At 31.2% G+C, this 26,833-nt stretch overlaps 2 protein-coding genes across 3 annotated transcripts in view; one reads left to right on the top strand and one right to left on the bottom strand.

The window, feature by feature from the left end:
- Window positions 1-5,734, bottom strand: part of LOC143084955 (uncharacterized) — a 54,858-nt gene extending 49,124 nt beyond the window's left edge. The window contains exons 1-3 of the mRNA XM_076261051.1: window positions 5,551-5,734; window positions 1,576-1,756; window positions 365-468 (exon numbers count right to left, since the gene is read on the bottom strand). Of these exons, the coding sequence (XP_076117166.1) occupies window positions 365-468; window positions 1,576-1,756; window positions 5,551-5,605 (340 nt within the window). The 5' untranslated portion in view covers window positions 5,606-5,734. The remainder of the gene's footprint in view (window positions 1-364; window positions 469-1,575; window positions 1,757-5,550) is intronic.
- Window positions 5,563-26,603, top strand: LOC143084956 (nucleoside diphosphate-linked moiety X motif 6-like). Of its 2 annotated transcripts, none has more exons than XM_076261053.1 (7): window positions 5,563-5,588; window positions 14,146-14,638; window positions 16,133-16,339; window positions 17,724-17,782; window positions 18,380-18,431; window positions 19,994-20,041; window positions 26,192-26,603. In XM_076261053.1, exons 2-7 carry the CDS (start codon window positions 14,221-14,223, stop codon window positions 26,512-26,514), a joined length of 1,107 nt encoding a protein of 368 aa, XP_076117168.1. In that variant the 5' UTR covers window positions 5,563-5,588; window positions 14,146-14,220; the 3' UTR covers window positions 26,515-26,603. The 2 variants fall into 2 exon arrangements, with proteins under 2 accessions (XP_076117168.1, XP_076117167.1); XM_076261052.1 differs by lacking the exon at window positions 5,563-5,588 and adding an exon at window positions 8,993-9,143.
- The last annotated feature ends 230 nt before the right edge of the window (window positions 26,604-26,833 follow it).

Genomic DNA, 26,833 nt, shown 5'->3' with positions numbered 1-26,833 from the left:
AATGTACAATGTATATATGTAAAACAATTATTCAGGGTATCAACAAGGATATATTAGAGTATCAAAAAGGAAATATACTAAGTTTTAATGAAGGATATGACACGGTATTGAGTAAGATATACCATGGTTTCAGGTACGATATGACATACTGTCAAGTGTAATATGCTCGGAGACCATGTCGAATCTGCTGGAATATTATGTAGACTATGATAGGGTATCGCGTAGGATATGACATTGTATGATACAGATTTCAATATGGAATCGCGAACGGCATGGCAATGTATCATACGTCGTGTGTCATGAATACAAAGCCACAACAATCTGGAATACAAATGCCATATGTCTGAATGTATAATGAACTTACTTGTGTCATACGTCATAATATACTTCATTGACGTTATTTTGGTAAACTTCATACAGAAAAAGGCTTTGAAATTGTCCACTGCACTAAATAATTTAAACTGTACCCTGAAATGAAATTTGGGATGAAATTTTGACATTTGCATGCACGAAAAGTATTGCTTTTTAACAAATGCTTCAAATGTTTATTTCAATAATTTATTGATAAAATCACAACGTTTTTAAAATTCTACGACAAACGCAAATACAATACACTAAATAATAAAACGAAACGCGCGTCTGGCGTATATGCAAAATTTAGTCTATTTAAACTGTTTACAAAATTTTGAATTTTTGATATACTAAGGCTTTTCTACCTCAGGCATAGATTACCTTAGCTGTATTTGGCAAATCTTTTAGGAATTTTGGTCCTCAATGCTCTTCAACTTCGTACTTTATTTGGCCTTTTTAACTTTTTTGGATTCGAGCGTCACTGATGAGTCTTTTGAAGACGAAACGAGCGTCTGGCATATATGCAAAATTTAGTCCTGGTATCTATGATGAGTTTATTTGGTAGTATGATAGCCGCAGTCGAGTGTATAATATAGTGCGTACGAACAGTGTGTCCGACTCAGTTTAGTACAAAGCAGGGTTTAAATTGACAATGTTAAAAATTTAGACATTTGTTTTGTTTTCTTAAATATTCTAAATTCTCGCATGGAATAGATCATTAACATTTCAAGTTTTGCCAACAGAAATTAACTTTTAGTTTAAAGAAAGACGCGGGAATGTGTTATACCTGTATAACTCTTCTCTTCACACCACAAAAATTAAACTTTAATATGCCACCTTTTTGAGCTAAAATTTACTTGTTTATGAGTTTGCATTCAAAATTGAGGATTAATGCACTCCATAGTATACTAATTTAAGATTTCCAGAAAACCAGGGGTTATTTTTAGTGTTACTTTTATTCGGAAGACCTTTTCTTTTTTTGTATGATTTTAAACATCTGTTGAAAATTGGCATGTATAAAGCTGATACATGTACGATTCAGGATATACCTGGTTTCTATGAAGTTAAACTTAAGGTAAAATATTTAGAAAGCTGTGAAAATTGTAAAATTTGTTTGAACAGATAGGGACTTTTAATTGGTGGTATGACACCTAAAATATTGATTGTTAAGTTAAAAGCAACAATAGACAGTCTTGAATCCCTATTAGAATACGTTCTACTCACGTGCTAATATAACGGTCTGTGTCATTGTCATATTCTGAACAGGTTAAAGTAAACGTCGCGCTCTGTATTGCTGATTCAAAGTTTACTATAGTACTGCCATCAGATGGTATTGTTACTTTCCCATTACTAGTCGTGTACCAATCATATCCTCTCAATTCAGCGGGAAACTCACAGGCGCCCTCTACAAAATAAAAAATAGAAATATATATCTTTCATCTCCACTCATTTCAATGGGAAACGCATAAGGAAATACATGTATCAAGTCAGGAATATGACAGTTAGTTTTGCCAATTATTAAGGAAAATTCCGTTTTGAATACCTTGGAGTTAGATATTTTTTGTTATTTTACCTCCACATGTGTTCTCTACAAAATAAAGAGATATGTATGTATAATATCTTCTAAATTCAGAGGGGCACAGCTAGGCACCCTCTACAAAAAAAGATATTTGAGAATGGAATGTTTAATACAAATATGGTTTTTGTTGCAAGTATTTGTGGCTATTGTGTTTTAAGTTTAAATAAACTGGCAGTTATATTATGTTTAAACTACAATGTATCCTCTATCCTGACTTCTGAAAAATTCAACACACCTTTATTGCATATTAGGTTCCCAGAAGTTTGGTAGTTCAAAAACATGTACGTCGGACCGGCTGAACAACAGGGCAAATGTGCCCTTTTATCATAATTTCATTATATGTTTGTACTATTCCAAATAAACTTTTAACAAACGGCCTAGCCAAGATCAGATGTGCATTTCATATTGGGTCTATGTTATAGGCTTGTAAAGACAAGAAGATAAACTTTACATAAGTCATACATCTTTGAACTGAAGAAGAGAATGTAGGGCTTCACAATGAATATCAAATATCATGTATAGGTGTTACCGTTTTGAAAAAAAAAAACACTAAAATACACGCTGAAAATGGGCAAAATTTCACGTTATGTTGTTTCATTTAAAATTTCGCTGTTTTTATCAATTGATAGTTAATAAGTGAGCTTAGTTTGAACTACATTATTGGTTCATTGCTATAGACAATTTATTCATCTTTCTTTTACTGTTTGTTGCAACAAAAAATCTTCAGTGGTTACAAAGTTATGATAAAAAGTTGAATACTATGCGCTTGTTATGAAATTTTGTACTTTTGTTTTTAGCTTGCTCAGTGTAGTGATAAAAGAGAAAAATAAATCAAATTTATGCTATTATGTGTTTTGTTTTCTCTTCTAGTATATACATTATCAAAAACTACCTCATTTATGAAAATTGAAGTACAATTGAAGTACACTAGCTGGAGATATATGCCATCAAAGTTGGATATACAAATAAAGTGAAAAAATGTCTTGTCCGTAGACATGCATTCCCTAGTAAACTGGAAGCATAATTACATTAATGTTGCATTGCTAAGTTCCTGTTCTTTTGTAGATATGAAAACACTACTAACATTTTTTTTCTACCATCTATTAATAGAGGAAAAAATTCAAAAATATGTCAGAATGTCTTGTCCGTAGACACATGTCTTGTCCGTAGACATGTCTTTTTATCAATATTGCTTGGTTTTGTGGGTCTTAATTAGTCCTATGTGTTGTTTAAACTTAGAAATATCTTATTTTTAATAAATAAATGGTAACTTAAGTGTTCTCAATTTTTGTAAAATTACTTTACAGGAGTGGATTTTAAAAAGTGTCAGATTATCAGTCATAAAAAGCAAACCTTATTTTACTTCAATATTGTTTATTCCAGTTGCTGCATACCTTAAAAGATTAACTAAATCAAATGAAGAAAAAGTATTTCTCTCTCTCTAACTTTATCTTTTGCATTTCAGTATTAACAGCAGATGAGGAAGTGTCTACGGACAAGACACTTGTACATAACAAGTATTAAATTCAGATATTTGTCTGCTTATGGAACTTAAATCTTATTTATAGGTGATGAAAGTTATCTATTCAAATTAAAACTCAGTATTTTCAACATAAATATAGTCACAATTAATTCTAACAGATTTTTTTTTAACTGAAATTGTCTTGTCCGTAGACATTGCCACAATATATTTGTATCCAATTTTCTTGAGTTCAGCCTAATTTGATAGGTAAAATGTATGTTATTTTTTCAAGAGAACACATTTAACTATGTCAAAATTGAGTTTTAATAATAGTTTGATTGTTTTAAACAGTCAGATATATGGATTTCAGTTAAAAGAATGTGTCTTCGTTTTGGCTTAATCAATAAATTATTGAGATATGTAAAGAATTATGGGTACATTTTTATATTTTCCAAAATTAAAAAACACCGCTTAAAACTTAATTAGTAACTTTTAATCTTAACTTTAACAATCATCTTTGAAAGCATTTAATTGAATATCAATAAAATGTCTTGTCCGTAGACATTATCAAAATGTATTTGTTTCCATTTTCCTCGAAGTTAAGCATCATTTGATAGATAAACCTGATAAAATGTATGGTTTTTTTTTCAAGATAACACTTTCAGCTATATCAAAATTAGGTTTTAATAATGCATTTCATTAAATATGAATACAATGTCTTGTCCGTAGACAAAACATATAAATCGTATTGCTAAGTTTGATTGTTTATTGTAAGAATATGCATTAAGTTATTTTAATGTTCTATACACCAAAAGAAAGGGTTCTTTTGGAAGTTTTGTTATTTATAGATAATTTTAGATACAGTTTTATCAGATAAGATTAATGATCAAAGAAAGCTACTGTTGTATGAAATAACTGTGAGTCAAACATGTTCTTGTTATTTTTTTTTTCAATTAAAATGTTTGATATTCAATAATTCTAAACATATTTTGTTGTCTTTGTCATTGACCAAAAATCTGTCACTGGTGACCATGTCTTGAAGGCAACCATTAAAGAAAATTATACAGTTTTTAAACACCATTTATTTAATAAAAATATTAAATATTTCTTTCAAAAACTGCATGTAATTATATAAATGCTTCCAGTGTTAGCCTAACGATGGCAATTTTTCATAATTAAAACCATTTTTGAACCAAAATATCAAAAGAGTTTTTCCCTGAGGTGATACTCATTTTTGATTCATGTGAAACACAAAATGCACATCTGATTGTGGCTAGGCCGAAAGCTCTTGCATTGATCACAAGTTTTAAAGTTTTTATTTGATACCAAATCTATCAAAATACTAATTGATAGTTACAGCTATGCGTAGGAACTATTCTGTTTAAAATATGTACTACTTACTTATGTTCTTTCTGACCTGTCCCGAATTAGTGGTTCTATACCTTATGGACCATTATATAACATTATTTAGTGTTTTAATAAAAGAAGGCATGGGGTAAATTAAACAGCAACCCAACAACACAAGATTTTAAAAAAATCTAGAGCTCAACATACAGGATGTGTTATACCATATACAGTATATCATTTCACTCACTTCATCGTCCGATATTTTTTCAGAGTGTACATATATGCTATGCATGCTATGAGCCAGCTGAAGGACGCCTCCGGGTGCGGGAATTTCTCGCTACATTGAAGACCTGTTGGTGACCCTCGGCTGTTGTTTTTTATTTGGTCGGGTTGTTGTCTCTTTGACACATTCCCCATTTCCATTCTCAATTTTATACATTATAGATTTTGTACAGTAAGAGCCGTCTTTTATGATTTCTATTGCATATTAAATTAAAGGTGTTTATTCTATTGAGCTAGCCATTTTTTATTGTGTATGCCTTATAGTAAAATGCATCACTGTATTAATAAAATAGATGTCAAATATATCGTCAAGTTGTCAAATGAGTATTTTAAGTGATTTCCATCTGTTGGTGCATTTATCTCATAAGTGGTTCACTCGTAAGTGTCGTGCATCGTGTAGCTATATGTGCAGTTGCCCAAAAAAAATGCAAATATAAATGATAATACATAGATCTATTTATATATCTGAAGACCAGTCGTATTGAATATTTAATATATCTGTTTTATGTCGATCTCAATGTATACTTACCAATTGAAACAAAAGCCAGACTGGCTAACAGGAAATAGGTGAGCATCATATCCATGCATAAATGTTATTCGTCTTATCCATAACCATTGCTGGATAAATACATTGCCAATGATTTCCTACACACAACATGTGCACAATTTTTAATTAATTATTAAATCACTTTTTGTTTGTATTCCTCCTAGCGACTTAATTGAAATTTAGGTCTGATAAAAGTAACAATGGAAATAAATCGACCAGTTCTTGTGTATTGCTTTAAATAAAGTCAATGTGAATACAACCGTGTTTCGGAAGAGTTCCCATGTATATACATGTGTAAAATTAGATATGATAAAAAGTATTGAATTAGCTCATTTAGACAGTAGGAAACGTTCAAATAGAAATTACTTTATTTCTGAAATAAATACCATAAAAAAGTTATCGGTGAATATTTTGGAATATTTTCACTCAAATAAATGTAACCAATGTTTACATGGCTGAGGCAAATATGTCTAACACACAATTGAGGGAAATCTCGAAGTTAAAATCCAACATATTGAACTGGGAGAAATATGAAGAATAATACGTAATTTTTAATTTTTTATATCAGTTTCTATGCCTATAACAATATATGATTCATAATTACTGTACAATAGTTTTCACTAGTATTATTTATTAAGAAATGTATTTCAAAATCATTGGTTTTATGTGTATGAAGAAAAATACATTTCTAATGTTAAGTTTAAATTTACCAGAGACATATATATGTTACAGGTATTTTCTAAATTTAGGCATTTTGTAAAATGACTGAATATTCAGGCAATTTGTAAAATGCCTAACCTTGACAGGCATTATACAAAATGACTAAAAATACCTAGTCATATTGTAAAATGACTGAAATTTTGAAGCAAAATTCTACAAATTGCCTGTTCAGTTTCAGGCAATTTGTAGAAGAAGGTTATCATTGAAAAAAGTGGACAAAATCACAATATATTGCAAAGAAAATAACTTATGGTTCATTAGAATTAATTTATTTTCCAAAAACCAGCTGGAAAGGGTGGTATATCAGATGATGTGTACTTTTTTGTGAAACTACATAAAGTACATACTCACTCTGTATTTCAGATACCAGTAGTATATTTGTGATTATTTTGTCAAAATGACAGGACACATTGTTCTGTCAATAGAACAAAATTTACAATAGAAATTTTAGAAATTCTGGGTTAAAAAAAAGTAAATTAAAATAAAACATAGGAATATATCAGAGAAAAAAAATTTTTTTTGACTGATTGTTTGTTGTTTGCTTTCAGTCGCAAATATGTCATAGATATAGGAAGATGTGGTGTGAGTGCCAATGAGACAAATCTCCATCCAAATAACAATTAAAAAAAAAGTAAACCATTATAGGTCAATGTACGGCCTTCAACACGGAGCCTTGGCTCACACCGAACAACAAGCTATAAAGGGCCCCAAAATTACTAGTGTAAAACCATTCAAACGGGAAAACCAACGGTCTAATGCTTTTTTAGACAAGAACAAATTGGTTATAATCCATATGGGTTAGTTCTGTAGGGGATTGACCCGAATAAAGGACAGACGCTTGCAATTGCAATGAAGGTATTTTGGATATGGACAGAAAATTCCACCAGCAGAACAGCCATAAAGAAAAATAAAGAAAATGAAAAATTCTTAACGTGAAAACAGTATTGCATTTTACTAACGTATGACAATATTTAATATCCCCAAATAATGAGAATTTTAATGTTATACACCCACATCTAAACAGATTTCCCTGTGCAATATGGGTTTTGTCATACGAGGCTGTGTTTTGATGTGATGCAAAGATATGGTTGGTTGTGTCGTCGGATACAGTTTTCAATCAAGATAGCCTATTGGAAATTGTGGCTAGGTTTACATTTATTTGTGAAAAAGATTACAAAAATTTTGAAAATTTACTATAATGAGCAATAACTCCATAAGGTGTCAATTGACAATTGCTTATTGCGAATGTGTGATGATTCAAGTTTCTCCATATATGGTTGAAGTACTAAAACCAGATTTTACAGCAAACAATTATGTATTTACAAAAGTTCAGGACAAATATTGTGTAACAGTTCTGTCATCAAACATTTTGAGAAATGATAAATAATTGTCGAGTTTTTTGGAATAATTCAGTAAAATTTGTTCTTGATTTTTTAAACTCCTCTTTTTTCATTCAGTAATAATTATCATAAATAAAACCGTTCTGGTGTTCAAAGCTTTCGTTTGTTTTTATTTTTGATATTTCTTTCTTTAAAATAATTTCAGGCATTTTGTAAAATGCCTTGCAACTTTTCCAGGTATTTTGTAAAATGCCTAGAAAAATTAGTCATTATGTAAAATGACTGAATCTTGCAGGCATTTTATAGATTGCCTAAAATTTTCAGGCATTTTACAAAATGCCTAAATTTAGAAAATGCCTGTAACATATACATATGTATATATGTCTCTGAATTTACTAATGAGGGATTTTACAAAATCCCTAACAATATGTTCAGTGAATCTATAAAATTCCTGATAAAAATCACTGATAGTGATTTTACAAAATCACTAATTATTCCAGGGATCTTACAAAATCTCTGATTTTACAAATTCACTGTGACATATATATACATTCAAAGATACACAATGACACTCATTTTTTTTCCGGTTGACATTACAGACCGCAATGGAACACAATACCCATTATATTGAATTTTATAAATTCAGTCTCCTTGGTAGACACCATTAGGGTTCACTTCTGCTTTTTTATACATTCTCAATCAAATATAAAACCTCTTGTATAATATATATTTGTAATCCAAGCACCTATTTACTTCATCTGCACTCATTGTCAAATAATTTGTAGGTCTACATCATAAAAAAAATAAAAATAGCTGGGACTATTATACTAAGCACAGAAACATATAATACATATTATATGTCTCTGCTAAGTACTTAGTCTAGTATAATAGTCCAAGAAAATAGCTGACTGAATTTTTCATCAAATTAAAATGTATTGGTTAACATCTACATCATACTTCTTAACTTCAATATGTCGAAGATTACAAGAAGGCACATACTAGGGAAACAAATTAAACTAACATATTTACAATAATTGCAAAAAAACATTTTTTTTTTAAATTTTTTTTTTTTTTTGGATATAGATAAAAATATGGTTTGGTTTAGCAATACATATGTGGTTTTGCACCAGACTTAAAAGCTTCTAAATCTGGGCTACAGGCTACTTGGTATGGTAGGGAATTCCACAACCTTATTGTTCTAGGAAAAAATGAATATAAATGATAAGGAATTCAACTTAACGTATGTAAAGTGCAGTAATTAATCATCAACTAGTTGATATTTACAATGATGTATCTTAAGATTTAAAAAAATATATATCTTAAAAAGCATAACATTATGTTCTTATTTAGGTAAGAGGTGCTCCTAAGACGTTGAAGTGTCAAGTACAAAACATTAGATCACAAACAGTTAATTTCCCTCCCTTAAGTTAACTTCTCTTTGTCAGTACACTCAGTGGAGCCAATATTGTACAAAAGTTTACATTCTTGCTGATTCGCAGTTATTGCAGAGTGAAGGTAAGATTGTCAAATTTCAAAAACTGAAAGATCTGAAGACAAAATTTAAGTCACAGTATTATTCAATGCGTACTACTGTAGATGTATTGATTAAAATCATTCATTGCATAAGTAAACAAGAGGTCAATATCTAGAATGTTTTTATGAATTCACCTGTAATGTCATTCATTCTATGTGTAAACACTTTTCAAGTAGACTTTTCCGAGCTCCCTATTCATTGTTACAACGCTGGACCTGGTACAAATAGACCAGATGGGTTATAATACTTTCCATATGAATTTACAAGTTTATTCTTTAAAATATGTTATGCTGTTACAATAATCAATTTATAATGTCCCACCAAGGTCACTTCGCCTGGGCAGTTTTCCTTAAAATATGAAATCATGCCACCTTAAATGTAAAAAATGATGGCTGATCTTATGAGAAGATTTCATTATACAATGTACATCAGTCAGGGGTGCTACTTAAACAAGAGATTTCATTATCACCTAATTTCAGTGACTTTTTATAGTCAGTTATCACCTATTTAAGTGATTTTGGTATTTTCTTTGATCTTCAAATGCTAATTTCATTGATTTTCCATATTTTCACAAACTTTTCTATTAAAAAAAAAAGTAAAAACACAAAAACACTGAACTCCGAGGAAAATTAAGAAAGGAAAGTCCAAAATCAAAAGGCAAAATCAAAAGTCCAAACACATCAAACAAATGGATAACAACTGTCATATTCCTGACTTGGTACAGGCATTTTCTAATGTAGAAAATGGTGGATTGAACCTGGTTTTAAAGCTAGCTAAACCTCTCACTTGTATGACAGTCGCATATAATTCCATTATATTGACAACGATGTGTGAACAAAACAAACAAAAACAATAATAGGTAAAAATGTCACAAATAGCGGTACCAAATAGTCTAATTCGGTAGGTCACATTCGTGAAAAGGGAACAGGATTGTAGTTACGACATAAGGAACATATCCGTTATAATCTGTGATACTGATATTCCATAACGGTCATCCAACTCGTGATGGCGTCCGTAAAATTTACAAAGTGATGATTTCAACTTCACTATTTGGAACTCTTGGTTTAAAAATGAAATTCACAACTGGGAAGCTGAAATCATCTCTTTTGTCGTAAAGTTTTGTTTTCAACGGACCCTCATAGTCAATTTCTAGATATACGTCATAATGAAATGGCAAAATCAAAAGCTCAAACACATCAAACGAATGGATAACAACTGTCATATTTCTGACTTGGTACAGGCATTTTCTTAAGTAGAAAATGGTGGATTGAACCTGGTTTTATAGCTAGCTAAACCTCTCATTTGTATGACAGTTGCATCAAATTCCATAACATTGTCAACAATGCGTGAACAAAACAAACATACTCAAAGAGTGAAATGTCAAAAATAAGGGTACAGCAGTCAATATTGTGTTATCATCTTAATCACTATAAAAACAACAAATGTAACGAAGAAGCACAAAAAGGGATACATCAAATTTAACATCCTCATTTTGCTTCATAAATCTTTTATCTTTGGATATCAATTTCACCAGTGGGCTTGGGCAGTAAGTTAGTGGCTAAAGCTTTTAAAAGTACCCTTGGGATTTGTTCTGTAATCAAATATTCATTAACTACTCTTACTATCAGACAAAGGTCAACAATATTAGGTGACCTGATTGGTTTTCTTTAGAATTAGAATAATTAATTTCAAGGTTATGTCCTAATCTACAAATTATTCCAGTTTTTGCATATTCAAATATACTGTAAAAACTGGCAGGCTTATTAAGCAAAGGACAATTTCTGCATGTACATAGTTGTTTTTTTCAATGGAATTCTGGTCTTTTTACCAATAAAAAAATCAAGCTTGTGGGAAAAATATCCTAAAATTGTTACAAACACTTATTGAAGTGATTAAATTTTAACTTCTCAAATTACTTGTTTCAGTGATTTTGAAAAGTCTGTGCGAAAATTTTAAATATTTCACAGCCAATATCACTCAAAGAAGTGATTTTGAAATCACTTGTTTAAGTACCACCCTGACTGTACATGTTGTTAACAATTTTATGGATAGTACTGTAAGTAGACAACTACTCGAACTAGACATTATATGAGCTTGTTCAATGGCAAGTGTGAAATTTACAGAATACACAGAATAAATGATGTTTGTTTCCACTAACATGACCAAATATAAGAATAATAAATTTCATAAATAACGCTCAGAAAGATAATTTTTTACAAAAATACAGTTAGATAAATATTGTGGAGAAAACAGCCATCATGGCATGTCAAAATTTGGTACAAGTTTCTCCCAAAGGCTTTTTGGTATCATGGTAATGTGATGTTATATGTCTTGAATGAATTGATTTTCTTACAGATTTGCTTTGGATGTCATGCTATAATTTTTAGATACAAGATGCAATTTCAAACTTACTGTTTACTAGGATGCTTTATGAAATATCTGTTGGTAGTAAATGTATTATAAGCTGTATGAAAAAAAATCCTTAAAAGAATATCAAAAGCATTGCCCCCTTTACTTGTAACCCTTATAGTGGACAGTTTGAGTTTACAGCCAAAGTCATGAAGAAGTCAGCTACATACATGTAGACATAAGAAGATGTGGTATATGTGCCAATGAGACAACTTTCCATTCTAGCCAAAATGTGTAAAAAGTAAACCAGGGCATCATTACATGATTATAGGTCAAAGAACATGTACAAATGATGTATGAACAAAAATAAAATATCTTGTGTCAACTTTGCAAAAGAAAATTGCATCCTTACATGCCTTAGCTTACATTAAAAAAAGAAATTCCCTCCACTCCCATTTCGATGTAAAAAAACAAAACTCAACACATAAGTAATGATAATCATATTTTGGCATAAATAAAAAATTTACAATCATACATATGTCATAAATAAATTCTCATTTTAAGTCCATATTCTTGATAATTATTTATTTCCAAAATATATAAATGCACTAGTCACTTCCCAAACAGACATCACATTCATCAATCTGCATTATCTGAAAAAGACTAACTTCTTCGATTTAATAAGGTATAACTCATGTACAAAATCAAATAATACAAAATAAATTGGGCGGGAGGAAGGGTAAATTTAACGTGTTGAATTGACCAGTACACTATTCGAAATGACCAGGGAATATTTGTATGAAAATTAACCTGAAGTGAACAGGTATTTCTATTAACCAATCAAATGCGATTAAATTACGAACGATAAATTTTGTACAAACAGGTAACGAGTAATGTCAAAAGTATCCGAGATGGAATTATGTATTTTTAATTAATTAAAAATTTACCAACTCCCTCCACTCCCATTTCGATGTAATAAAACAAAACTCAACACATAAGTAATGATAATCATATTTTGGCATAAATAAAAAATTTACAATCATACATATGTCATAAATAATTTCTCATTTTAAGTCCATATTCTTGATAATTATTAATTTCCAAAATATATAAATGCACCAAACCAACGGCCACTATAAAGTGTTCAGTGTTAAAGAAAAAACTACATTACAATATAAACATACCTGATAATACAAACAACAACTACTGGAATCCTGCAAACTAATATAGGTTCACAGGTAAACCAGATGTAGAAGTAATGGTCTAGCCTAGCTTTCTTGACCATCATCTTCTGAAAAATAAAATTAAAAACCACAAAGTATCTTGAAAAATACATGTAAATACAATATTCTATAATTACAAATGATTAACTACACCTATAAAAAAGTTTCTTAAAACTGAAACACCAAAATAACTTACATGTAATCTATCTTTACAAAAACATTTACTTTTACAAATTGATCCTGGTTGCTGAACAAATTGCTGATAAGTTTTGACAAATAAAATAGTTTTCTTCAAAGATAACTTTGCCAAAGCTTTATTACAGTCTATTACAGTTTGTTTTGTGTCATCAAAATCTATGGGTCTTGGCAAAATTGCTGAAAATATTATCTTTAACTAAGGAAAAACATTGCAAATAAAATCAATTAAATTATTATAATATTGAATAATCAATTTACTGGATAAACCATTCCCAACATCGTTTGTGCCTACATGCAATAACAAATGTGTATAATATTTTCTTAAAAGTGATTTGTTGTCTTTTACAAATTGTTGAAGAGTGTATATATTAGCACCAGATATAGCATTGCAATCCAGCCAGTTAATATTATTGACATATTTACAAGTGGAATCTGACAGCAACAAAAACTTATTTTTTGACACAAAGTCTACAAAAAATAAAATAAGATAAGGTAAACAAACAATATTAATTCAGAATTTCATCAGCCATAGCTCGTGAAATAGACAATTTGTCATGTAAGTCAAACTCTAAATAAACTTTATATGCGTCACTACGCCAATCCCCGTGAAATTGTATTAACTCGGAAGGAACTTTACTGTGAAAAGCTGAATTTAACGTGTTGAATTGACCAGTACACTATTCGAAATGACCAGGGAATATTTGTATGAAAATTTACCTGAAGTGAACAGGTACAATGTATTTCTATTAACCAATCAAATGCGATTAAATTACGAACGATAAATTTTGTACAAACAGGTAACGAGTAATGTTGAAAGCATCCGAGATGGAATTAAGTATTTTCAATTAATTAAAAATTTACCTGTTGTATGATTGCCAATGAGAGAACTTTCTACTTGAGACAAAATGACACAGAAATTTACAACTATAGCTTATACGACACAGTATGATCTTCAACAATGAGCAAAGCCCATACTGCATAGTGATTTAGTCAGCTACAAAAGACCCGGAAATTACAAATGTAAAACAATTCTAATGAGAAAACTAACGACCAAATTTAAGTTAAAAAATGAAGGAAAAAACACATATGTAACATTTAGCAACAAACAACAACCACTGAATTACAGGCTCCTGACTTAATAAATAATTTTGATATTGATGTGATATTTCAGGATGAGCATTATCATGATTGTCATGATTATTTTAATTTTTAGGCAGGAATAAACTTTATACATCATAGGACATGCAACAGTTTTGTGAAGGCTGACTTCATATATATATCCATAGCTATGAATAGACATGTTTGCATCAGATGTAAAAACATATCCCTGCTCAAACAGATACAAGGAATCAGTTATGACACCATGTTTTCTATATCTACAATGAGAGTATTCAAAGGACAGACTAAACTAACCAGAAGTTGTAATACATCAACTTTTTCTACCTTGTGTAGAAATTCAGGGACCAGATTCAATACAAATGGAAAACAAAAGCAGACTTCAAATTCAATATGGTCAGTTAATGGACCCATGCTTGCAGCACAGTTCAAGACAGATAGCTTGCCATTGATTAGTGTAAGACAAGTGAGTACTGGTCCTGATACCATATTACCTGCTGGTCAGGTAGACAAACACAATGGGCTGACCGTTGACCTTGGTGACCTATCTGAAGATTGTACTGATATACAATTTAACTCTCTACTTACTGGTAAGTATCAAAATAATATTAACATGTTTTTTTTGTATAGTACTAAACAGTCAGAGGACTTACTTAAATGAGTGATTTTCTAAATCACTGATTCAAATAACATTATTTCTATAATGGTTGGAAGTAAGAGTTGTCTTTCTTTAATAATCGCCTGTTTAAGTAGTACAAAATAATCACTAGAAGAAGTGATTTAATTTTATTGTAGCTTTAAATATAGAATACTAATGATCCAGTGACTAATTTTGTTTCTAAAATTATCAGAACCAACATCTGTGTTAATAGGATGACCAGGTCATTTCAGGTGATGACCTTGTATTGAATCTAGGATAATGACATAAAAATCACTTGTTCAAGTATCATACCTCAATTTCCTTCCCAAAAAATCACTTCTTTAAGTATCATTATTTTTATAACCCCACTAATTTCAACACCCCTGAACAGTGAAATTTTTATAGGAAACAGTAGAGTTTTATTACTTAATCTGAAAGACAAAACCTTGAACTTTACAGGAAAAATACTCTCACTGCTGGGAAAAATCTGTTAAGAAAGTATCACTTCATTATGTAAAACCATTATTATAGCATGTTTTCAACTGAAATAGAATTTGCAGCTATTAAATTATCAAAGGCATAAACCTTGCCACTAAAAAGAAGCAAAAAGTTCATTTTTTCAATTTTACTAATGAAAATATATTATTTAAACCTATGTGTTTAACATTTTGGTAAAACGACAAAATCACTTTTTCTGACAAAACTTCGAATTTGCTACTCAAATAAGTCAATAAGTCCCCTGACTGCTAAACATTAAAACCTTACTCAGAACTCTTTTAAAATGTATCATGTTTATACATACTTATTAAAGTTCATTTTCAATTGAAAATAAATATACATTTGATATTAATCAGGAACATTTATGAGCAAAATAAAATAATTGATTAAATAAAACAATAAAATAGAGGGTCTACAAAAACTATAAATTTGTTGAATTAAAGATCAGAGTTGTTGTAACTTTTGTATGCTATACAATAACTATTTTTTTACTTGGTGTATGTGTATTAAAGAATAAAGTATTGTCCTTCAGGAAAAAGGTTTAAGTGCCAAAATTAAAGCTACATATAATAAAGGAATATGGTAGCCATTCACAAATTTTCTACTGACAACAGGTTTCTCCAATTTACATTTATACTGTGTAGTCACTTTACATTGTTGAATAGTTAGTTTTTATCTTTCATTTTTTTTAACAACAACATGTTCATTGTATCTGTAAATTTAGATTCAATTGTATTTAAAAAAAACATTTTAAAAAAGTTGCCACTAGTTCTGGTACTTTCTGTTCTCATCGCATGTCCCCTTTTGAAGTTTATACCTTGGTTCTTATATTGTAAATGGTTTTACTTTTTTGAACATTATTAAACAATTGCTAACTCTTATTTAGTCTTTTAAACTAGCAATTTAGGAATAGAGGAACTTGATTAAGTGATTATATCAATTCCAGAATCTTTATCAAAGTGGAGACAAGAGGGAAGATCCTGTGTATGGTTAAAAGTACCAATACATAAAAGTGCATTCATATCTTCTGCTGCTAATAATGGTTTCCTGTTCCACCATGCTGAACACCAGATGTCACTGCTAAAGTTATGGCTGAATACCAGTTGTGAAGATAGAACACCAAGATTTGCCACTCATCAGATAGGTGTCTCAGGTAAGTTGTACCTTCTGTAACATGTTTAATGTAAAGGAAAATAAGTCATAACCTGTTTTAGAATATATCAAACTTAACTTTAAAAGTGTATTTTATTTAAGGTGCCAATAAAATGCTGCTTGTGTCTGAGTATACTTCAGGCTTTAGTAAATAAAGGACTGTGAGAAATTTTTATGTAAAGATTGCAGGAAATGCAATCAAAACCTTATGGGACTGACTTAAATGTTCCAAGGCTGGTCACTACCCTTTTGATACACAAAATTTAATGCATTGATCATAACATTCCATACATCCTATCCATGAACATCTCCAGAAATTTATCGATGTACTATATGCTCAGATATTCAAGGCACAAAACGAAATTACATTGCAGTAATCTAAATAATAAATCTATATGTTTCTTAAAAATATAAATTATGTCATTGTTAACCTCATCTTAAAAAATTTGAGTTATCTTCCTTTGTCTAGAATAGCTGTTAAATCAACTATAAGTTATATCACATAGTTATATTACATTACAAGATATTACATGATGTATCACATGACATCTAGGCATTTGCTTAGTTTTTCTTACAAAAAAATTTAGAAAATAGAATTGATTTCACTTCAAAAATAGTCAACCATTTTTCTATATTGACCCATAACCTGCTGAAAATGGATGGTCAGAAAGCACAACTCACATGGTAATCTTTTAAAGTAGCCAAAATGCTATTGATTGAAATCATTCCTAGCTTGATAAATGAAGCTCATGACTGGTGTGTGTTTAAATTATATGATGACTTGCATGGAGAAACTACGTTAATGGGAGATGTCTGTTGTTATTCTGTGGATTGCAGCTTGAAATGTACTGTTAAGTTATATATTTATACATTTCTCTGTGCTGAATATCCTTGCATTTGTTTGTACTGTATTTCTGTCAAGTTTTAAATGTTGTCATTTTAGCAATATTTTTTTAACATTGCCTATAATAAGTGAGAGGTTTGTCTAGCCAAAAAACAGGTTCAACTTACCATTTTTTTTTAATATCCTGTAGCAAGTAAGGAGTATGGCTGTTGTTAACCTATAGTTAGTTGGCGTTTGATTTTGTTGCAGCTCTCAGTGCTTTTGATGTTCTGTTGCTTTCCTCTTGTAGTTGATGTGTTTCCCTTGAGTTTAGTTTGTAACCCGGATTTGTTTTCTCTTTATCTGTTTATTACCTTTGAACAGTACTGGTGTTATTATTCTACTGTTTACTATCTTGAAACTTCTTTATCATGATATGCATGTCTTGAGATTCAGTACAATGCATGCAGACATAATATGTTCAAGTATAATTGTCATTGGACATGTTAGAATTTAGATTTCTTTTTTTTTGTATTTTTCACATAATAATAATGTATCCTAGGGATGGTTTATAGAGAAGAAACAAAAGAAATTTTAGTTGTAAAAGACAAAAATAGTCAGGTAATTATATATTTATTAAACAACTCTTTTTAATTTTAAACCAAGAAAGAAGACCAAATCAGACACACCTTCAATGGACATGATGAACACATTTTGTAATCTAAATGGCATTGTATACTCATATATATATATATATATATAATATATCAAGAGAAATAACTCTTAATTATTTTTATAGCATTAAAATAATATTTAACCTTACATAGATATATAACTTTGAGTAATTCCATAACATGGTAATTAATTTTTGGATTTATGATGAAAAGGAAATCTATGATGAGTTTATTTGCAAATCATTGAATGCTGTTTAGTTATATTTCCTTTCACCATTACTGTGTCCTCTCCAGGTGCCTTTTAATATCATGGTAATATGATGCTACATTTCTTGAATATTATGATATCTGAATTTTTCTTTTATAAATTTTGTGATGAATGTGGTGCAATTGTTTTTTTAAATCAAGCTGGTATTTTAAATTTCACTGTTCACCAGGATGTTGATTGAAATATCTTGGGATGAACATTCTAATTTTTTACACAGGAATTGTTTGTATACATTGAACTATATACACTGTACGGTAAATTTGGATTTATTTTTAGTTTTCGTACTGGAAGTTTCCTGGAGGGTTGTCTGATTTAGAAGAGGATATAGGTAAGACTAATTTGTTTTATTAAGTTTTTATAGTATTCATTATTTCAAAAGGATAGCCTTTATTTTGAATATGATCATAATTATACAATAAATAATCTATGGATTTACATTTTGACATGAAATGGTGGTGAATGTTACAGGTATGTTTTTATTATATCTTAGCTCTAATGAGTGGTTGAATTGGATTACTGCTGTCTACCTCTCTGTAAATCATTTATTTAGCATTAATGTAGCATTTTTCACAGCATTTACAAGACATAGATTTTCACCTGTTACTCCTTACTGTGCAACAAATTTTCATTTCCTTTAATTCTCTACTTTTTGCCATATGTACTATAGTTATCTCTGAAAAATGTCATTAACATGTTCATTACATTTTACAAGTCTATGGCAAATAGCTTCATCTGTGTATTAAAACTGTGAGGCACATGTTCTGTTCTTTCTAAATATTTTTAGTTGTAGTTTATCTGCAAATAGAGTATAGCCAACAGTTCATCTGAGCTTACCCTGAATGACATTGCAACAAAAAATATGTTATACAAATAGTAGGATCTTTACCTTTAGCATACCTGCCAACTTTCACGATTTAGGCGTGTATTACACGATTTTGACCCTTTGTCACGATTGCACGATCGTGATCGTGAAAAACCCTCTAAAACACGATTTTGTGAAAATCTACACGAAAAATATGATGGTTCCCGATTTTGAACTGTGTCCAAGGAAGACATTCGTGTTCAGCCAATCAAATTCTATGTTTCTCATGATCAAATTAATCAGCCAATCAAAAACGTTTTCTCTCAAGATAATTCTAACATCCTAGATTTTGAACTTGTGTTGATTTCCTCTGTTTTTTAAAATCGTGAAAATGGCAAATGTTTTTTTACCTGCAAGGTTCTTATACAGAATAAGAATAAAAGCATGACTGATTGACAAACTTCAATGATGCAGTACTACCATTAAGATAATAACTAGAAGTTTATTCACTAATTTATTGATATTACTCTTGCTGTAACAAATGATATGTATTTGATTAAAATACCAAATCATTTAATGTACTTTTTTTTATTTTTCACATGGACAAAACAAAAAAAACCCACATGAGGAATCCCTTAAATGAGGCACTTCCCTTAGTCAAGGGGGCATTTTACTTCTGTGAAAAATGTAGATTTTATAACTTAAAAATGGGAAATTCTGACATTATATTTAGAACTACTTTTTCTAAATGTAGGGTCCAATTATTTTGAAAAATAAAGAAGATATACATGATATATTAGGCCAAGAACATACCAAAATTCTTGGACATGTGTTGACCATATTATACCAGATACAATGTAGATCATAAGATGTACAATTCTTTGGGAAAAGTTTCTTCAAATAATATGAATATCAGAAGATGTGCACATTTTTACTTAAAAAGTGTTTTTAATGTCCTTACATTGAGGGGATACCCCTAGTCGTCGCAAAGAATTGTAACCTTTGAAATTGGTGTCGCGCACTAAAACCCCCATGGGCACTTTCAAAACTTGGCAGGTATGCTTTAGTGGAAATTTTGTATTTTGTAGCCGACACTGCAGAAAGAGAAATTTTAGAAGAAACAGGGATAAAGTCAGGTGAGAAGGATTTTTTATAAAAATATTTGTGAGCAAAAAGATTTGATAATTATTTGAGCTTGTTGATTTCTACTGATGTTATTTTTAATTGTAGATCAATACAAATTTAAAATCTGTATTTCATGAAGCTTTAAATTCTCATTATAAAGCAACATTCACATTCAAATCTGACAATTGACTCAAATTCTCATATTCTCAGGAGTAGGGACAATAAAGACCTAAGTTGGCCCAAGTATGAGTGCAATTTTTAAATATGTTCAAACTACACTAGGTAAAATGTGTTCTAAAAATACATTAGGCATACAATGACAAATTTTTATGTCCAATTTATGGGCATTATGTTTTCTGATCTGTGCCTCCATTCATTTGCTCCCTCTTCCTTACGTTTCTTCCGTCGGCCTGTCCCACTTCAGATTCAAGTTTTTGGTCAAGGTAGTTTTTGATGAAGTTGAAGTCAAATCAACCTAAAACCTAGTACACATGTTCCCTATGATATGATTTTTTTTTAATTTTTATGGCAAATTAGAGATTTTACCCCATTTTCACAGTCCACTGAACATTGAAAATAAGAGTGTGAATGGGGTATCCATGTACTTTGGACACATTATTGTCTAACAATAAATCTTACAAGTTAACAGTTTTTGCCATGTGATTATGGACTTTCCAAATTGATTTTTCTGTAAGTTCAGTATTTTTGTGATCTTACTTTTTACATTGCATCAAACTTGAGATTATGTATAAAGATTTTTCAGAAAAAGGTGCATATCACCCCCAGTTTTTGGTGGGGTTCATGTTGTTTATTCTTTAGTTTTCTATGTTGTGTCATGTGTACTATTGTTTGTTTGTCTTTTTCATTTTTAGCCATGGCATTGTCAGTTTATTTTCAATTTATGAGTTTGACTGTCCCTCTGGTATCTTTCGCCCCTCTTTCATGATGTAATACTTCCAATTTGTGCAAATTTAAAATAATTATCAAAATCTTGAATTACTTTGGCCAAAAACAGTCCTCTTCTCTTTCATTTAAAGCATACTTAAATGTATTTCAGGATTACAAAAGTTCAATAGGCAATATAAACAATGCTTTCACAAATGTTTAAAAAAAAATTGGCTAAACTGACTGCCAACTAATTAAATTCAAATTTCTGTTCTTGTTGATGTTGACAGCCGCAAAATACAAACACATTTTTTTTCAAAATTTATTGTCAAGATCATAACTATTGATATTTTTGTATTAAACATGGGTTGTGTTACTAAATTTCTTATTGATCTATACCGTTCTGGTGGAGAAGGACAACTGCTTTTCCCTGCTCACTCTTGTTATGTCTGAATCAATTTATAAGAATTTGGTATACAGTTATAGCATAGGAAGTTACAGAATAGTTTGAGTTCTGTTTTTCAAGTCCAGCGATTGCTCATCAGTAACAACCTTAGCTTATGCTCTTGCTCATCAGTAACAACCTTAGCTTATGCTCTTGCTTGTCTCATAAACGATACAAATGTAACTTAGATAAGCATAGAATTTGGAAGGGGACAATTTATAGTATAAGAAAAACTTTAAGAATGCTTTTTTTTTAAATATTCAAATTGATAAATTAATGATAAATGTATTCCATTCTCAATTTTATATCATCATCATTTGTACAAGAATATACAACTAGTAGAACAGATACTACCTACCATGCTAAATGACCGACTTTACACTTAGCCAGATGCCACTAAAAGGGCAGATGCTGTCTACACTGAAAGATCACATGAGTTCAGTCTTAGCCATGTGCCACTAGTGGATCAGGTGCTCCTAACCTTGCTATAGCACACGAGTTCACCCTTAGCCATGTTCCACTAGTAAAGCAAATGCTGAGTTCACTCTAAGCCAGGAGCCACTAGTAGATTAGATGATGCCTTCCCTGCTAGAATCCTGAGTACACTCTTAGCTATATATAGTCATGGAACACTAGAGGAGCAGATGATGCCTTCCCTGCTAGAGGACCTGAGTACACTCTTAGCTATATAAAGCCATGGACACTAAAGGAGCAGATGATGCCTTCCCTGCTAGAGGACCTGAGTACACCCTTAACCATGGGCCATAAGAGGAGCAGATGATGCTTTCCCTGCTAGAGGACATGAGTACACTCTTAGCTATATAAAGCCAGGGAACACTAGATGAGCAGATGATGCTTTCCCTGCTAGAGGAACTGAGTACGCTTTTAGCTATATAAAACCATATAAAGCCATGGAACACTAGAGGAGCAGATGATGCCTTCCCTTCTAGAGGACCTGAGTACACTTTTAGCTATATAAAGCCATGGAACACTAGAGGAGCAGATGATGCCTTCCTGCTAGAGGACCTGAGTACACTTTTAGCTATATAAAGCCATGGAACACTAGAGGAGCAGATGATTCCTTCCTGCTAGAGGACCTGAGTACACTCTTAGCTATATAAAGCCATGGAACACTAGAGGAGCAGATGATGCCTTCCCTGCTAGAGGACCTGAGTACACTCTTAGCTATATAAAGCCATGGAACACTAGAGAAGCAGATGATGCCTTCCCTGCTAGAGGACCTGAGTACACTCTTAACCATGGGCCATAAGAGGACCAGATGATGATTTCCCTGCTGGAGGACATGAGAACACTCTTAGCTATATAAAGCCAGGGAACACTAGAGGAGCAGATGATGCTTTCCCTGCTAGAGGAACTGAGTACACTCTTAGCTATATAAAGCCATGGAACACTAGAGGACCAGATGATTCCTTCCTGCTAGAGGACCTGAGTACACTCTTAGCTATATAAAGCCATGGAACACTAGAGGAGCAGATGATGCCTTCCCTGCTAGAGGACCTGAGTAAAATTATAACTGACTTTTATATATAGACGGATTTATACGATTGTATCTTCCAACTTCTTGTGATTTGTTTGTTATATTAAAAAGGTAAACTGCTTTTTAACATTTTGAGAAGACAGTATTCACCATAGTTATTCAACGTACTCGTTCAATCCAATGAATTCATTAGTCCCAGGATTTAACTCAGACCATGCCGTAATTTATTCTAAAGTCCTATATTATATACCCTTATAGTATATATTGATTCGAGTTAACATGATTTAAACCAACATTTTCATAAACCAAGTCAATTAAGAAGAGCAATCAAGGTAACAGACACAAACTCAGGGAATTACATGCATTCTAAAAGGAGCAATACCGCGTGTTTCTACATAGTAAGTGTCTATTATGTCTGCATTACCCACCATGCAAATCATCAGTGAAGTAATTGGGGAAAGTACACACTCGGTAAAATTATAAAACAGACTACCATACTTGTATCTAAAGATTTTAGACCATGGAAACATGTAAATGGTGAGTTGAGACATTACCACATGTAATCGGTAAACAAGTTCGTGATTATGATGATCGTGATTATGATGATTGAGACATTACCACATCTAATCGGTAAACAAGTTCGTGATTATGATGATCGCAAAATATAATACATTTGGCCATGTGAGTGTCGATGTCAGTCGTTCATCTCCATTCCTCTGTTTGAGCTGTTGGTCTTCAGGAGCACAACCCTATTAAGTTCGTATAGTGTGAACATGCTCCATCGTAACATATTGACTAAGATATGTAAACATCACACGATGAAACACTAAGAGCCTGAGAGTGTATATAAGTTAACCGCTGAGAAATGGTAAGTTCAATTAGTGTCAATTGGAAAAAGAAGTCATCACTTATTTGAAATCGTCCTTCGTAGTCAGTATTGAAATAGCGAACATGATATATATATGGCGCTGATCTACTATTATATACAAGATGTATTGGGTATTGAGGGACAACATCAATAATATATTTGAAAGTAAAGATAAGGAACTCAACGAGATGACTTTTCGTTTTGTCTTTGAGAAGGGTCTGTATGGTTAATACAAAAGCAAGGTGGCAAGTTGTGATGCACAATTGATACTTAAAAAAAAACGACTGTCTATTGAGTCACCAGTCTACCAAACTCAACGATCAAAACGTCCAGTATTCAATTTTCATTGATATCAAGTACGGTTAGAGAAGTAATCTCTCCTGCTTTCTTTAAAAAAAAATGATCAAATAGAACAACAGGCAATATATAATGTCAACATTTCTAAAGACATTATTGAATGTGTCGGTAAAAAAGAAGGCTGAAAAAAAATAATATTGTTGTACGACTAAATCCAACTTGTTGAAAAGTCAAAAGAATTGATTTGAACTGAGTTATCTTTCTTTTTATACAAAATCAAACGTTAAAAAGTTGGATGAAATGAAATAATTAAAGTATTTGGTAAAGGGTTCGTAAATGGAGAGGCTTATGCGCTTAATTTATAGTTTAAATCTCAGATTCCCTAATCAGCGAAGATCACTCCTGATTTTTGTTTGGTGCACATTTCGTTTTCGATGTTGTGTTTTGATTCTGCTGTTTGTCTTTTTTCCTACAGCATTGTCAGTTTGTTTTCGACTTATGAGTGTGAGTGTTCCTTTTGGTATCTTTCGCCTCTCCTTTACTGTAACATAACATAACACAACAACCCGTATTTTGCACATTTTGTTTGGAATTGTGGGTCCTCAATGCTATTCAACTTTATACTTATTTAGCTTTCTTACTATTTTGATCTGAGCGTCACTGGTGAGTCTTATGTAGCCAAAACGCGTGACTGGCGTATTCAATTGTAAGCCTTGTATCTTTGATAAATAACTATCATGTCGGAGTTGACATTTTCAAAAATTCGAACTGACTTTTATATATAGACGGATTTATACGATTGTATCTTCCAACTTCTTGTGATTTGTTTGTTTTATAAAAAAGGTAAACTGCTTTTTAACATTTTGAGAAGACAGTATTCACCATAGTTATTCAACGTACTCTTTCAATACAATGAATTCATTAGTCCCAGGATTTAACATAGACCATGCCGTAATTTATATTCTAAAGTCCTATATTATATACCCTGATAGTATATATTGATTCGAGTTGATTTAAACCAGTATGTCCTTAGAGAGACAGAATACTTACGCACTGCACATGTGAGCTTAGCAGCGGATGCTGGGTTGAGGGAGTAAACAATAGGGATGTTGAATATAATAAAGTTTTGAAAAATTGGGATCTGAGAAGAAAATTGATGAAAGGAGAGATTTGGGAATGAGCACGCCCTTCGTCTTTGTATTAGAATTTTTAGAAATAAAAAAAAAACATTATCAAAAATATGTGCCCCAAAAAATATAAGACTTAAGCTGGGTACAAATACCAGCATGTAACTTGGCTCCTTATTGCAACCAACATATCTAAACCTTTTGAAGGGGAGAATACTCGTATTCAGTCGTAATCCTGTTTTTGGTAAAGTGCTTTGAAGATTAATTGATTTTTACATAGTTTATGAACACCATATATTTTGTTGACGCGAGCGCTTCGACTTCTCTACATTCTGCAATAATCATAAACCAATCCCGGAAACTTGTAAACTTCTGCGCAAGGTCATTGAATATATTATATAAGAACGATGCTCATTTTTATTGGGCCAATAGAAATGTTGTACAAGTATATCATAAAATACGAGAGGATGAAATAAAAAGTTTGATGTGAACATAGGTATGTTCACAACCAGGATGTCTTAATGACATTCATTCTTTGTATGTAGACAAAATCAAATTAAGATAGTGGAAAGAATATTTATTAGGTGAAGTGACAATTCACCAATATCATAAAGTATATGTGATATAAGTAAATATGTCTGTGTTTGAATTAAAGGTATAAAGTGTCGAAATGATTTAGTTCTTCATGTTTGCATAATTTTACATAAGTTATACTTGAAAAATCAATGAAGATAAAAAGTTTTAAATTGCTGATTTAGCTGATTCCATTGATGGGTTTTACCGTTGATTCGTACGTGGGTGTTTATTTCATGAATTAAATTCCAAATTTTATTGCACAATATATAGATCGAAATATATTTTGGCTTACCTGTATATACTATTATATGTAAAATATTTTAATTCATTTTTGCTGTCGTTTGTATTTTTTGCATTTTTAAATACCCTTGCAGAATTTTGATATTAAAGTCTACAAAATAGATCAGTAAACTAATCTTGACTAATATTCATGTAATTTATTTCTAGTCTTAAAATTTATTGCAGAGTTCTTGTCGATCTTGGCTTTCCGTCAGCAACATCAGCAACCAGGGGCCTTTGGTCGATCAGATATTTTTATTGTATGTAGATTGAAGCCTCTGACGTTCGATATTATGCATTGTGAAAATGAAATCAGTCATTGCAAATGGATGAGCTTGGAAGAACTCTACGACAATACGACAGACATATCTCCGATCACCCACAGAACATGTCAGATTATGTTACATGGTATCAAACACGGATTCGATAATGTAGATATAAGGTTTAAGGAAATGAAGTCGGTGTACAAGGGTCTAAAGTATAAATTATATCATAGACCTCTACCATAACATTTGTCTATACAAGTCATAAGTCTTCCACATTTTTTATTTATTTAAGAGGCATTATAATAAACTATAAATAATTTACATAAGAACAACTGGTTTATTTATTTAACATTGCCATATAAGCGGGAGGGTTAGCTAGCCATAAAACCAAGTTCAATCCACCATTTTTCTTAAAATGTCCTGCACCAAGTCAGGAAAATGGCAGTTGTTATCAAATAGTTCGTTTCTATCTATGTTGGTGTATTGTATTGTTCCTTTGTTATCCTTATAGTTGATGTGTTTCCCTCGGCTTTATTTTGTAACCCGGTTTTGTTGTCTCTCA

The sequence above is a fragment of the Mytilus galloprovincialis genome, chromosome 8 (assembly GCF_965363235.1).
Source record: "Mytilus galloprovincialis chromosome 8, xbMytGall1.hap1.1, whole genome shotgun sequence".
NCBI classification, from domain to species: Eukaryota; Metazoa; Mollusca; class Bivalvia; order Mytilida; family Mytilidae; genus Mytilus; species Mytilus galloprovincialis.
This window is presented reverse-complemented; position numbering and strand designations above follow the sequence as displayed.